Source organism: Budorcas taxicolor, chromosome 22 (assembly GCF_023091745.1).
Source record: "Budorcas taxicolor isolate Tak-1 chromosome 22, Takin1.1, whole genome shotgun sequence".
Lineage (NCBI taxonomy): Eukaryota > Metazoa > Chordata > Mammalia > Artiodactyla > Bovidae > Budorcas > Budorcas taxicolor.
In genome coordinates, this window is record NC_068931.1 from 33988806 (window position 1) to 34002241 (window position 13436).

Consider the following 13436-nt stretch of genomic DNA (forward strand, 5'->3'; position numbering starts at 1 on the left):
AGGAAAGTTGGGCATCTTGCTTACGATTCGTTTTATAAGTGGAGGGTCGCCAAGCCAAACCACAAATCCATGCTAGAAAGAGAAGGCAATGAGTAATGTGGATAAAAAGCAACAAGACTCAGTTGGGCCTTGGCAACTGGTGGAGAGAAAAGGAGCTGGTTTAAGGCTGGGACTCTTCCCAGAAAATGGTATAATTTACAAGCTTAATCTGAGAAGAGTGTTTACAGCTATGGGAAGGTTTGATGTTTCAGTTATAGTGAAAAAGACAGGCAACATCTGTTCCTCTTCTCAGCAACCAGCTTCCAATAGCTTGTTTTGAAAGGTGGGATCTGGCAGAGCCTCTTACCACCAGCAAGAAAGATCAAAACAGAACAATCATCTTGTCATATTCCATACAAGCACATGTTCCAATGGAGGGAAAAAAAAAAAAGACTGGAAGGAAACAGATCAAAATATTCATGATGGCTTTGAGGTGAGGCTCAGTAATTTTCATCTTCCTTTTGTTTTTATGTACTTTCCAGATTTTTTTTTTCTTTTCTTTTTGAAGTGTGTTATTTGCTCAGTTCTGTCTGACTCTTTGTGACCCCATGAACTGTAGCCCACCAGGCTCCTCTGTCCATGGGATTCTCCAGGCAAGAATACTGGAATGGGTCACCATTCCCTTCTCCAGGGGATCTTCCTGACCCAGGGATCAAACCCAGATCTCCTGCTTTATTGGCAGATTCTTTACTAACTGAGCCACCAGGGTCCTTTTATATTTATTTATTTGGCTGCATTGGGGCTTAGTGGCCCTGAAGCATGTGGGATCTTCCCTGACCAGAGATTGAACCTGCATCCCCTGCACTGGAAGGTGAGTTCTTAAAACCACTGGACCACCAGGGAAGTCCTGATTTTTAAAAATAATGATGTATCACTGAGGAAAACGAAGACCAACTCCAAGAGCAGATGAATCCCTTGGGTTTGTGTTTGTAGGCACTGGCTAACTTACCATGAAGAGGACTGAGAACTGCCATAGAGGGGCAGATCTAGAAAGTGTGATGAAGTAGCTCTGTGACCAGACAAACACGTTCCCAAAGTTAACATTTAATGAGTATCTACTGTAGCCTGGCAGGGTACTTGGAGGGTTCCTATGTTAATCTTCCACTAATGTTCTCAAAACTCTGAGGTTGACATTATAGCTGATTTTACAGACAAGTAAGCCTGGGCCCAGAAAGGCTGGTTAACTTGCTGGGACTGAGGATCCAGCCTGAGCCACCTCTCTCCCATGCACCTGATGACTCCCTGGCTTGAGGGATGGATAAAGACTATGGTTTTCCTAATGGGACCATGAGGGACAGAGTGGACATGAGTGGGCATCTCATCCTCACTCCCACTTTGCTGGAATAACTCTGCAGTTAGGGATTTTATTTATTGGTACTTTGTGTAAACTTGCATTGGAAGAATGGCTTCTTCAGCTAAAAAGAAAAAGCCTGCAAACCACAGGACTAGACAGTCTCCAAGTTCCTTCTAGTTCTAAAAGTCTATCTTGGGAGCTGAACAGCAGTCCCTGTCACTGAGATCACATGAGCTGGTGTTAGCTGGTGCATTGTCCACGCCAGATGACCTTTAATGAATTAGCTGGGGGATACCTGAGGAGAAATCTCAATGCCCTTATGTCCAGGAAGAATTGATGCCTTTGAACTGTGGTGTTGGAGAAGACTCTTGAGAGTCCCTTGGACAGCAAGGAGATCAAACCAGTCAATTATAAAGGAAATCAGTCCTGAATATTCACTGGCAGGACTGATGCTCAAGCTCTAATACTTTGGTCACCTGATTTGAAGAGCTAACTCATTGGAAAAGATCCTGATACTGGGAATGACTGAGGGCAGGAGGAGAACGGGGACAACAGAGGATGAAATTGTTGGACGGCATCATCAATGGACATGAGTCTGAGCAAATTCTGGGAGAGAGTGAAAGACAAAGAGTCGGACATGGCTGAAAGAGACAGCGCTAATAACAGTCCGTATTCCACGAATAAGACGCATGATGGAAGGTGGTGTAGAGTAAGAATAAAGATCAGAGTCAGTTTAACAGGCTGGCAGTCTGACAGGTCTGTGGGGGGGTGGCAGGGGGGGGGCAGGGAAGGGAAGGTCACAGTGAATGGGAAATGACCAGGCAGAGCCCACGGAAGGGGGTGGGAGAGGAGTGAATGGTCAGGGGCATAATGCCCTCAGAAGGGGCAACAGTCGGGTGTCACTGTTACAGTGACCAGAGGGCAACACCAGATTTGGTCTGCAGAAACCAGACCTGCCATCTCACAGTACTCCTGTCACCCTCCACAGGGACCTGTCCTGCCCTAAATAATACCAACAGCTCCCTGATGACAAATGGTGGATGCAGTGAACTGGTGAGGGGGGCGAAGGAGTCAGACTCAGGCTGGGGGCTGGAGAGGAGAAACAACACAGAGTTCCGGGATGCAGAATGAGGAGGCGGGGCTTTGCCACGTCAGAGAGTCACTTAGCTCTTTTTAGAGCAAAGGAGGGGCTTGTTGATCAAGAGACTCGTGCATTCCTCCATCTGAATCACACAGGTCTGTTCCGATACTGCTTTGCCTTAATATTTGCTGCAGCTCACTGGTCACTGTCCAGCCCCCGGTTCAAGGGCAAGGATGCAGGAATGCCACCCATTCGTCTGATTCCTTTCTTGACCTACCTTTCTCCAAAAGTTGACGAGGCCCTGCAGGATGGGTGGGCCCCAGATTGCTCTTGCTTTATAGTATTGCAAGAGGTTTTAGAAACAGCAGGCAACGTGGTAAAACACACACATACACACACAAATAGCAACAACAAGGAAGCTTCTTGGCTGAAAAGAAAGTGAAACTTTTTTTTTCTTTCAAATTGACAAATACTGAATTGGCAAGGCAAGCTCTTTGAAATGTAAAGCACGGCCACATCACACACAGGGTGTCAGAAGTTTTCGCCCAGAGGGCTACAAAGCAAGCATGCATATACATACCCAACTTGGGTACTGTCCCGATACGGCAGCACTGAAAATATACTACAGAAGGATCTTCTGCCACTGATAAGGACTATTCTAAAAAATAAAAATAAAAAACACAAACACAAATAAACAAACTAAATGCAAAGCGTCTTAAATTAAAAAAAAAAATTCTATAGCAATTCAGCATTCATGGAATTCACAGCAGCATCTGCACCCTCCCGCCACCGCCTCCGACAGATGGTACTCTGTTCTGCTTGCAAAAACGCAACCTCAGGGCAGCAGAAGTACGCTGCCACTCCTCATTTCAGTGTTGACACAGTGAGACCCCGGCAAGGGTCTCTAAGGAACACATGTGCATGAATCCATTTTCTGGTGGGAGGGGCTGGCTGTGGGCAGCACGGGCAGATGGAGCTATGAGTCCAGGGTGCCCTATGCTGGGTGAACAGTCCTGCCACATTTAAATCATCAATTTCTACTTTGCAATGAGCAATGCAAAAAGCAACGGTGCCAGAAACCGTGAGCAGGAAAGACATTCAGATACCATTGTGATCATCAGGGCTTTTCATACGCTGGCGGCGTGTTAGGTTCTGAGAATAAATTGAGGGAACAATTACATAATCAGTCTTAGCCTCCATTCCTGCTAAAAAGATACTACTGGAAACAGTTCTACATGACGCTCTTATGCAATCAAAGGCACTTAAAAAAACATTAAAAAAAAAAAGAAACAAAAAACCTCCCCAAAGTACTTATCTTGGCATCTTAGAATAACTTTTGCCAAAGAGGATTGCTGATGAAAAAAATGAAGAAACAGTGGGGGAGATTAAAAACCAACATTCTTCAGCATGATGGTAACACATATCAGATATGGAACTTACTGAGTTTGATTATCTTTTCCTTCAATAATTATTATCAGAGAATAAAGCAGTAGTACTCAAGCTTTGGGTATTTTGACCTTGTTTTAAAACTATGATATTCAATTGCCTACATGCCCAGAATTAAGTCAGGTTCCCTGGCATGGGGCTTCCCTGGTGGCTTAGACAGTAAAGAATCTGCCTGCAATGCAGGAGACCCAGGTTTGATCCCTGGGTCAAGAAGATCCTCTGGAGAATGGAATGGCAACCCACTCTAGTATTCTTGTCTGGAAAATCCCATGGACAGAGGAGCTTGGTGGGTTACAGTCCACAGGGTCACAAAGAGTCGGACACGACTGAGCGACTAACACTTTGATACTTTTCCTGGCATGGCAGGTTCCCAGGCCCTTTGTTTTCTGGCTCTTTCTGCCTCTCTGGTCTCAACACACACAATATTTTCCCCTGTGCTTTATCACTCATCCATGATAGAAGTACTTGCAGTACACTCACTGTTTTTTTCATAAGGTCCCTGTTAGGTACTTTTTTTTTTTTTTTTGGAAGAGCACCATGCATGTGGGTGGGATCTTAGTTCCCTGACCAGGGATTGAACCTGTGCCCTCTGCAGTGGAAGTACTGAGTCTTAACCACTGGACTGTCAGGGAAGTCCCACCTTCATCTTTTAAAAAAAATCCCTGCTGTTTCATATCTCCGTCCTTTGCATGCTATTTCTTCTCACTGTTGTGTCTTACTAAATATGCTGGGTGAACTCCTCTTTAATCTTCAAAACCCAGTTCACAAGTAACCTCCCCAGGAAGAATTTCCTCCCCTTTCACTAGTTACTCTTTCCCTTTATGGTGTGGCCTCCACTATGTTTTTACTTCCAGGAACATCCTGATCACAACGTGCTGCTAAACATTTGCTGGCCGCTTCTTCTCCATACATGACAGCTGCTCCAGAAACAGCCTGGGCAAGGCGGAGCTTCAGAGCAGCCCCTGAGTACCCATCACTGGAAGGCAGGACCAAATCTCCAACCTCAGCCTCCAGTACCAGCTCTGTCCCCTTTCTGTGACCTCAGGCACTCACTCATTCTACAGTTTCCTCATCCAAAACCATGGCACAAAAATCAGTAGCCATCTCATTGGAATGTTGTAAAGAGTAAATGAGCTTCCATATTGCAAAGCCTACAGAACAGGGCCAGACAAATAACACGAGCTCAATAAATACTCACTGTTTTTACCAGGAACTGCCTTCTTGGGCTGAGGTAAGTTTTCTCAACAGTCTGTGGATTCAGACCCTAAAATACACAGGCCTGGTAAAGGCAAAAGGTTGAGAAACGACAGCTGAAGGCCAACACACGCAGCCTCACAAAGGTGAACAGGGACACAGAGGTCCGTCTCTCCTCTCTCCAGGGAGATGTTTCTCATCAGATATCACAGACACAAACCCTAGCCACAGGTCCGAGAACAGAGCCAAGAAAGCTTATTCAGGTAGACTGAATGTATACCTATTAAGTGTCAATTAGGTGCCTGCATGCTAAGTTGCTCAGTCATGTCTGACTCTTTGTGACCCCATGGACTGTACCCCAGCAGGCTCCTCTGTCCATGGGATTCTCCAGGCAAGAATACTGGAGTGGGTAGCCATTTCCTTCTCCAGGGGATCTTCCCGACCCAAGACTCAAACCTGGGTCTCCTGCATTGCAGGCAGATTCTCTACCGACTGAGCTACGAAGGAAGTCAATTAGGTATCAGATTCTAAATGCTTTAACTGATGAGGCATGAATGAGTCAGTGACAGAACCGATGTAATAGCTGGTGTGACTGGGGATTTGAACCGTGCACTTTAACATCCTGGGCCTCAATGCCTTGCTCTTCTCTATGATTTACTAGAAAAATCTGCTCCTTCAGGTTTGACTGGGCACTCATGGATGCTTTTGTCAAAGATTTTCTAGGGCAGCTTTCCAGACTGGCCCTCAGGTCACCAGGAGGAGTGTGGGGTGGGGCCAGAGGGTGACCGATCACAATAGCCCTGATCACAATCACACAGGAGGCGCAGGAGCCCCAGGTGGCCCCTGCTCCCACTCCGCTCAGCCTGGGCCCCTTTCTAGATGGAAGGATAGAGATTCTCCACACACAGCTCCCCCACCAGCACCCACCCAGGCAGGAGGAAAGCCCGAGTCCCTCGTGATCCCTCCACATACAGAGGAAAGCATGTGTTGCACAAACTCAACAGGCTTAGTTAGTGGTCCTGCACTTCCTTCATTACTCACTGCTGATGTGGCCTTCCTTCCCACACAGAAACGGTTTGGACATTTTTTGAAAATCCATTTTTAATTAGAGGATAACTGCTTTACCATGTGGGAGAAGGCAATGGCACCCCACTCCAGTACTCTTGCCTGGAAAATCCCATGGATGAAAGAGTCTGGTAGGCTGCAGTCCATGGGGTCGCTAAGAGTCGGACACGACTGAGCGACTTCACTTTCACTTTTCACTTTCATGCATTGGAGAAGGAAATGGCAACCCACTCCAGTGTTCTTGCCTGGAGAATCCCAGGGACAGGGGAACCTGGTGGGCTGCCATCTATGGGGTTGCACAGAGTCGGACATGACTGAAGCGACTTAGCAGCAGCAGCAGCAGCTTTACCATGTTGTGTTGGTTTCTGCCAAATATCAGCATGAATCAGCCACGTGTCCTGATGTGGCCACCTGATGCGAAGAACTGATTCATTTGAAAAGACTCTGATGCTGAGAAAGATTGAAGGTGGGAGGAGAAGTGGATAACAGAGGATGAGATGGTTGGATAGCATCACCGACTGGATGGACATGAGTAAGCTCCGGGAGTTGGTGATGGACAGGGAAGCCTGGTGGGCTGCAGTCCATGGGTTCACAAAGAGTCAAACACAACTGAGTGACTAAACTGAACTGATACACATGTCCCCTCCCTCTTGAACCTCCCTCCCACCTCCCACCGCATCCCAACCCTCTAGGTCATCACAAAGCACCAGGCTGAGCTCCCTGCACCACACAGCAGCTTCCCACTAGCTAGTTATTTTATACATGGTAGCTACTCTCTCAATTTGTCTCATCCTCTCCTTACCCTGTGGTGTCCATAGGTCTGTCCTCTATGTCTGCATCTCTATTCCTGCCCTGCAAATAAGTCCATCAGTACCATTTTTCTAGAATTTTTGGACACTTTCAATAGAACAAGAAATGCGCTTAGTCGCTCACTCATGCCTGACTCTTTGCGACCCCATGGACTGCACCCTGCCAGGCTCCTCTGTCCATGGGATTCTCTAGGCAAGAATACTGGAGTGGGTTGCCATGCCCTCCTCCAGGGGATCTTCCCAAACCAAGACTCGAACCCAGTCTCCTGCAGATTCTTTACTGTCTCAACAACCAGGGAAGCCTGAACAAGAAAACCAGAGACTATAAATGTAAACCTTCTTTCCAAAGTTTCAACCGGGATGTGCCCATAGTTAAATGGTACATTGATTCAATCGCACACTACTGCTGTGTGATCCTCACTTCGAGGTGCAGGAGAGGCTGGCAGCATGGGTCCCATTCAGAAAAAAATGCCCCGGTCAAGTCTCGCTCCTACAAGGTGATTGTTTTACATCAATTACAGGAGGGTTGGTCCTCCTCTGGTTGGCCATTTTTGAGCAGCTGGAGGAGAGGGCAGGAAGGAAGGAAAGATAGAAGACAACATCTTGGGGCACCTTCTTTCCATTCTTGGGTCCAGCTACCCCTAGATGCCCACTCTTGGCAGGGACCAGAGGAGGAATCCAGAGCAGAGACCTGCACGGCACCCTGCAACAGGTCTCCAACTCTCCACGCTCTGGAGAGCTGAAAGCAGCCGGTAGAGCTCCCAAGAACACATCCTACGTGTTTCCCGAAACATCTTTGGAGTCAAGGGGGGACTTGAAGTCTTTGCCAGAGCACACAGGTATCAACAAGTGGCCAGCTCTTGACAGTTTCTTGCTCTAGTGACTTCAAATGGCATGAGTCTCAAGATGGGTCCCACGTGACCAACTGCTGTGTCTAGAACCTGGAGGGCTCACGTGAATTTGCAGCTTTGCTCTTTACAAGCATCAGGGCAATGTCCATCATAACTGAGATAATCACAAAGAAAGTCAGATTTGTTTGCCTCCTTTGAGTGCATTTGTGAAAGAATTAAATCATATGCTAGTTGTCTGGAATGATGTTAAGACAGCCAAACTCCATTTCCAATGGGCTTTGGAAATTCACCATGTTTTCCCCTCCAGCGGTACAGTTATCTTCTTCTGGGCCCAAATGTCATGCAAGAAGCCCACAGAATTTTCCATCTGTAACATATAACACTTGGAGTCAAGATGACCAAAAAGCATTACACAAAAGATTAGGACTTCAAAAGAGGGATTAACTCCGGGGAGATGGGTCTTTAAGGAATTAAAGATCACATTTCCATACAAACATCTGCTGGAGGGGAAAAAAATAGCAAGCGGAAAAGTTCCCCAGGGCTGCAGCTCACGTGGGCAGAGTTCCCTCTGGACATACCATGTTTTCTGAGCCCTTAGGAACCATTGAGTGTGCTCAACGGCTGGAACACCGTCTGATCTTCTTCTTTGTATAGCTCCATTTAGGTTTAGGAAAGTGTTTCCGGTATGAGGGAATTTACAGCTTCAGACCACAAAGCCTCCAACGGCACACTTTGCCCGTGAGATGCTGGAGCCCTCAGAAACAGCATGGAGATGCATGAGGGTCACCACAGCTGATCCAGGACTGTAGATCACTTTCACTGCATCTGCTTTCAAAATATCTGACCAGGCAACGTCTCACACCACCCAAGATCCTTAAGTGTTCTCTCATATGCCAAATACTGGCTTCTTGTTCTATTTCCAGCCCCCTGGGGAGTCTCTGTTGGCTGTGAGAAGTTTTGATCTCTTCCACGTGGAATATTCCATGAAAGCAATGGTATTCACTTAAGGACATTAAAAACAGGCAACCAACTTTGAAAGTCTAAAGCAAAGAAAATCACATTTGCAACAGCAGAGGGTGAACACAGTGATCTATGAACACGGCCAGGGTGCCCACCGCCCAGGGGTCCATGGTGGGTACTGGGTGTAGAAGCACATTCTCAAATTCTGTACTTTATTCTCTACAGGCCAAGGAAGCAAGAGAGAACACACTTAAAAATGCTGGTGTTGTGGGTTGAACCTAGTTCCCCCAAAAGACATATTCAGGTCTTAATCCCTGCAGACATGACTTCATTTGGAAAAAGGGTCTCTGCAGATGTGATCAGTTGGTATGAGGTCATACTGGATTGCACTTTTTGGGTAATGCCTGTGGTAAAGAATCCGCCCACCAGTGTAGGAGATGCAAGAGATTCGGGTTCGAACCCTGGTTGGGAAGATCCCCTGGGGGAGGAAATGGCAACCCATTTGTGTTCTTGCCTAAGAAATCCCATGACAGAGGAGTGGTGGGCTACAGTCCATGGTGTTGCAGAGTCAGACACTACTGATCGGCTGAGCACACACAGGGCTGAGCGGAGGAGCAGAAGGCCCAGTGGAGGAACAAAGTGTGCAGTGAAACTCCCTTCACTGACTTCTCTTGCTTGACGCACCATGGTCTCCACTCCCCTCTGTAAATCACTTTAACCAACAACCACGGCACGCCCAAAGCTCAGGCTGGTAGGCTGCTCTCTAGAACACTGTGTGAACAGTGAAAGGGTGAGGTCAACGTCACAACTCACTCTGCTCAGGAGCCTCACTGCACAGAAAGACCTGCATCACAGGTCTGCGGAATGGCTGATCGCCAATGCGCCTGAAGTGAAATCCGAGGTATTTAAACTAAGTAAGTTAGGACTTCCCTGGTGGTCTAGTGGTTGAGGCTCTGAGCTTCCAAGGTAAGGGATGTAGGTTTGATCCCTGATCAAGCAACTAAGATCTCACATACTTGTGTGGCCCAAAGTGAAAACGACGTATGTCATTTTGTGAGTATTTTCGCCCACTGTTTACTGACCTCTTCCCCTTAACCAAGCAGTTACTGTGAATAATTTAGCAGAGCTGGACCTGGGGCAGTTAAGGCGATGGTGACTGAGCCCTGGCTGGGTGAGCACCCCCAGGGCTGGGTATGCAGTGAAGAGGGGGGATGGGCGACAGGAAGTGACAAAGCCCGAGACGGCAGCGGCAGCGAGAGAGCCTAAGGGAGCGTGTGAGTTCGCCGGGGCTGCCGTAACAAGGAGCCCGTGTGCCCTGCCCCATGGCTGTGGCTTCCACAACAGAAGTCAATCATCTCATGGCTGTGGAGACCAAGGCTCCCCTGAGGGCAGGATCTGTCCCAGCTTCTGGGAGCTCCGTGTCTTGGGGCAGCAGGACAGGAGCCTTCACAAGGCTGTGTGTGCACATCTGTCCCCAAGGTTCCCCTTTTTATAAGGACACCAGTCATTAGTTGAGGGGCCCACCTGCCCCCAGCACAATCTCCTCTTAACTCATTACATCTGCCACGACTCTATTTCCAAATAAGGTCGAATTCTGAGGTACAGAGGGCTGGGGCTCAGCGTAAGACTTTTGGGGGACATCATCCAGCCAGGAGAATGACAGGAGGAATACCAGCTGAGTGCGGTGTCACAGAAGTCCCCTCTGGGGCCCTCTCGTCCTTGTTCTTCCAGGACAGCACTGGCATCCACATCCTGGGCGTGGTTTGGGCCTCCCACCAGCCCTAATGATGGTTTCCCTCTCAGATGGCCGGGTACCACTGGTGGAGACCAAGGTCTGGTCTCTCCCAGGCCCTCTCATCAAGCAGTGTTGAGACAGAATTACCAAGAGAAGGCCCTCTCCAATTCCTTACACTGTTTTTTCCTGTGACTCACTTTATTTCCTGTAAATCAAACTGGTTAGAAAGAAGCAACAAGCATTCTCAGGCTGAGCGCTTTACAGCAAGGTATTAATACATCTGCTCAGGAGAACCATGGTTGCTTATGTTTGAAAATCATTTTCTCAAAAGCCTCGGGCAGAGTCACAGAAAAAGCCAGCATACCTGCTGTGCTTCTTAAAGAGGTATGGACAGGGACTTCCCTGGCGGTCCACTGGTTAAGACTCTTGCGCTTCCAATGCAGGGGGCATAGGTTCGATCCCTGGTCAGGGAACTAAGAGCCCACATGCTTCAAGGCATGGCCAGAAAACAAAACAAAACCCTTAATTAAAGAAACAAACAAACAAGAAATGTGGATAATAAGGCTCTAATAAACCCTGCATGCAGTGCTGAGCCAGCGCCAGCCCCCGTTTGTCCCTGGTGGCTACGGTCTGGCTCCTCCTTCCTCCGGTGGCTCAGAGAACCAGGGAAGAAGCTGAAGAAAATCAGTGGATCAGTTTGAGAGCATCTCTGGGAGACACTTTGGTGGCAGAAGAGGCTGGGCCCAGGAAGTCTCAGTGAGGTCTGGAGGTTACTAAAGGATTCCTCAGGGCTTCCCTGGTGGCTCAGATAGGAAGAATCTGCCTGCAATGCAGGAGACCTGGGTTCGACCCCTGGGTCAGGAAGATCCCCTGGAGGGAGGGCATGGCAACCCACTCCAGTATTCTTGCCTGGAGAATCCCATGGACAGAGGAGCCTGGCGGGCTACAGTCCATGGGGTTGCAAAGGGTCAGACAGGACTGAGTGCCTAACCCTTTCTTCCACTTCCTTCAAGTCTATCCACTTGATGTCCTTTAGGTCTTAGGTTTTGCTGACAACTGGTTATAAACACAGATGATGACACTGATAAAGATGCTTCTCTTCCAGCCTACTGCTGCGGGGGGATGGAGGGGTCTAGTCTTTTAAAAAAAACAAAGGTTTTGGAAGGAGAAAAGCATGCTGGGGAAGAAGCAGACATTTCATGGAGTCTCACAGAAGATGCCGTGCATCTGTCAAATCAGAAGGCTTTGTTTCAGGGAGAAAAGGCGCTGGTGACATATTTCTGCTTTCTAGAAGGCCCGTTCAGAGCTGGTGACTAGCTGTTTTGTTTTCTGAAATGTGCTACTTCCTCCAACACATCTTTCAAACTAAACGAAGCTGACAGATCAGAACTGATGAGATGACAAACAAGGTTTTAATTTAGTTATTACCCATTCACCTAGTTCCCTCCACAATTTTCAGTATAAAATGAGAAGTGACAACTTGACTTCAGTTACTGCACTTTTTTTTTAAACCTCTTACTTTACAAAGCAGATGAAAGGTGTTGGAATCTTTCATATTTTTGTTTTTCCTACTGAGTTCGTAGTTTAGAGAGAGAACCCTCTGGCACACATCTCTGTCCACTATCTCATATCTTTTTAAGTCTCTTTGAAAATTTCTGTCAACAGACGAGACAGACAGGTCCACGCACTGCAAAAAAGTATTTCTTTGCCTGTGCAGAAGGCAATAATTCCCATGGCAGACCCAGGAAGGGAGCACTTCCAGTGCACATGGCAGCCATTGACTGTGTTCAAGGCAGACATTCGAAAGCCAGATGACTTCAAAAGGATGTGAAATAATGTTTTGGGGGAGGGTGATGCCCACCTGAAGCCATGGCTCTTGTCTCCCATTGCTCTCAAACATTTTGAGTCCTGAGGCTGGAAGTGCCCAGAGGAGAGGTCCTGTCCTAACAGGACCACGAGGGTCACTGGACATGAACGTGTCTTTGGCCGGTGGCTGGTCTTCAGTCTTCACGCTCACCTTCCATTCTGATGCCCCAGCTCTACCTGGCTCTATCTGTTGGCACCTGCTTTGGCTTCATAATGTTCGTTATTTTCAAGGGTGTCTCCTCCCTGAGGGCCGAGATCTGTCTTCACTTCCAGTTAACTTCCCCATGCAGATGAGAGTGCACGCTGACTGGCTCTTCTCTACTAACCAAGCGGCAGCTCCCAGTCCCCACTGACCATCCTCGGAATGTTCAAGGGTCCCCTCCAGATGCCAGGACACAGGGCCCTGGACTCCTTTCTACCACAACATATAGTTTGCTCACACATGTGCGAACAGTTGTTTTAAAGACTTCATGTCATTTCTGGAGAAGGACATGCCAACCCACTCCAGAATCCTTGCCAGGAAAGTCCCATGGACAGAGGAGCCTGGTGGGCTACAGCTCATGGGGTTGCAGTGCTGGGCACAACTGAGCACGCACTTGCTGTGCAGCGCGTGGGATCTTAGTTCCCCAGCCAGGGACTGAACCCTCGTCTTTTGCATTGGAAGCGTGGAGTCTTAATCACTGGATCCTAGTCCCCCTTTGAGTTCTTTAATAATGACCATCTCCAGGCGTCTTGGCAAAGCCTCTTTCCTCCCAACGTGGCAGGAACCTGAGTCGAGAGGCTCCAACGCTGGACTGCGAGAAGCAGTAGGTGTGCTGGTGTGTGTGTGCCCTGCACGCCTGAGGTGGGGTATCAGAGACCCACCACCCGCCCCTCACCAGCCATCTTCCCAGTCCCTCCCTCCTTAGAGCACACCCAGGCCCCCTGGTACCCAGCACCGCTGCCCTGAGCTCAGCCCTGCCCCGGCCACCTCCAGCAGGATGTGCTCTGCCTGCTGCTCGGCTGCAGTGGGGACCTCTCCTCGACCTTCTCAAAAGGCTGGATCTTCTCCTCCCACTTATCAGCTCTTGACCACAATTTCCTTCTGTCACCTCGG

General features: G+C 48.2%; 1 protein-coding gene across 1 annotated transcript in view; it reads right to left on the reverse strand.

Annotated features, from left to right (window-relative positions):
• The window catches only part of CABLES1 (Cdk5 and Abl enzyme substrate 1), a 102763-nt gene that overhangs the window by 32424 nt on the left and 56903 nt on the right, over positions 1-13436 (reverse strand). Inside the window, exon 4 of the mRNA XM_052660436.1 lies at positions 2995-3072. Within this exon, the coding sequence (XP_052516396.1) occupies positions 2995-3072 (78 nt within the window). The remainder of the gene's footprint in view (positions 1-2994; positions 3073-13436) is intronic.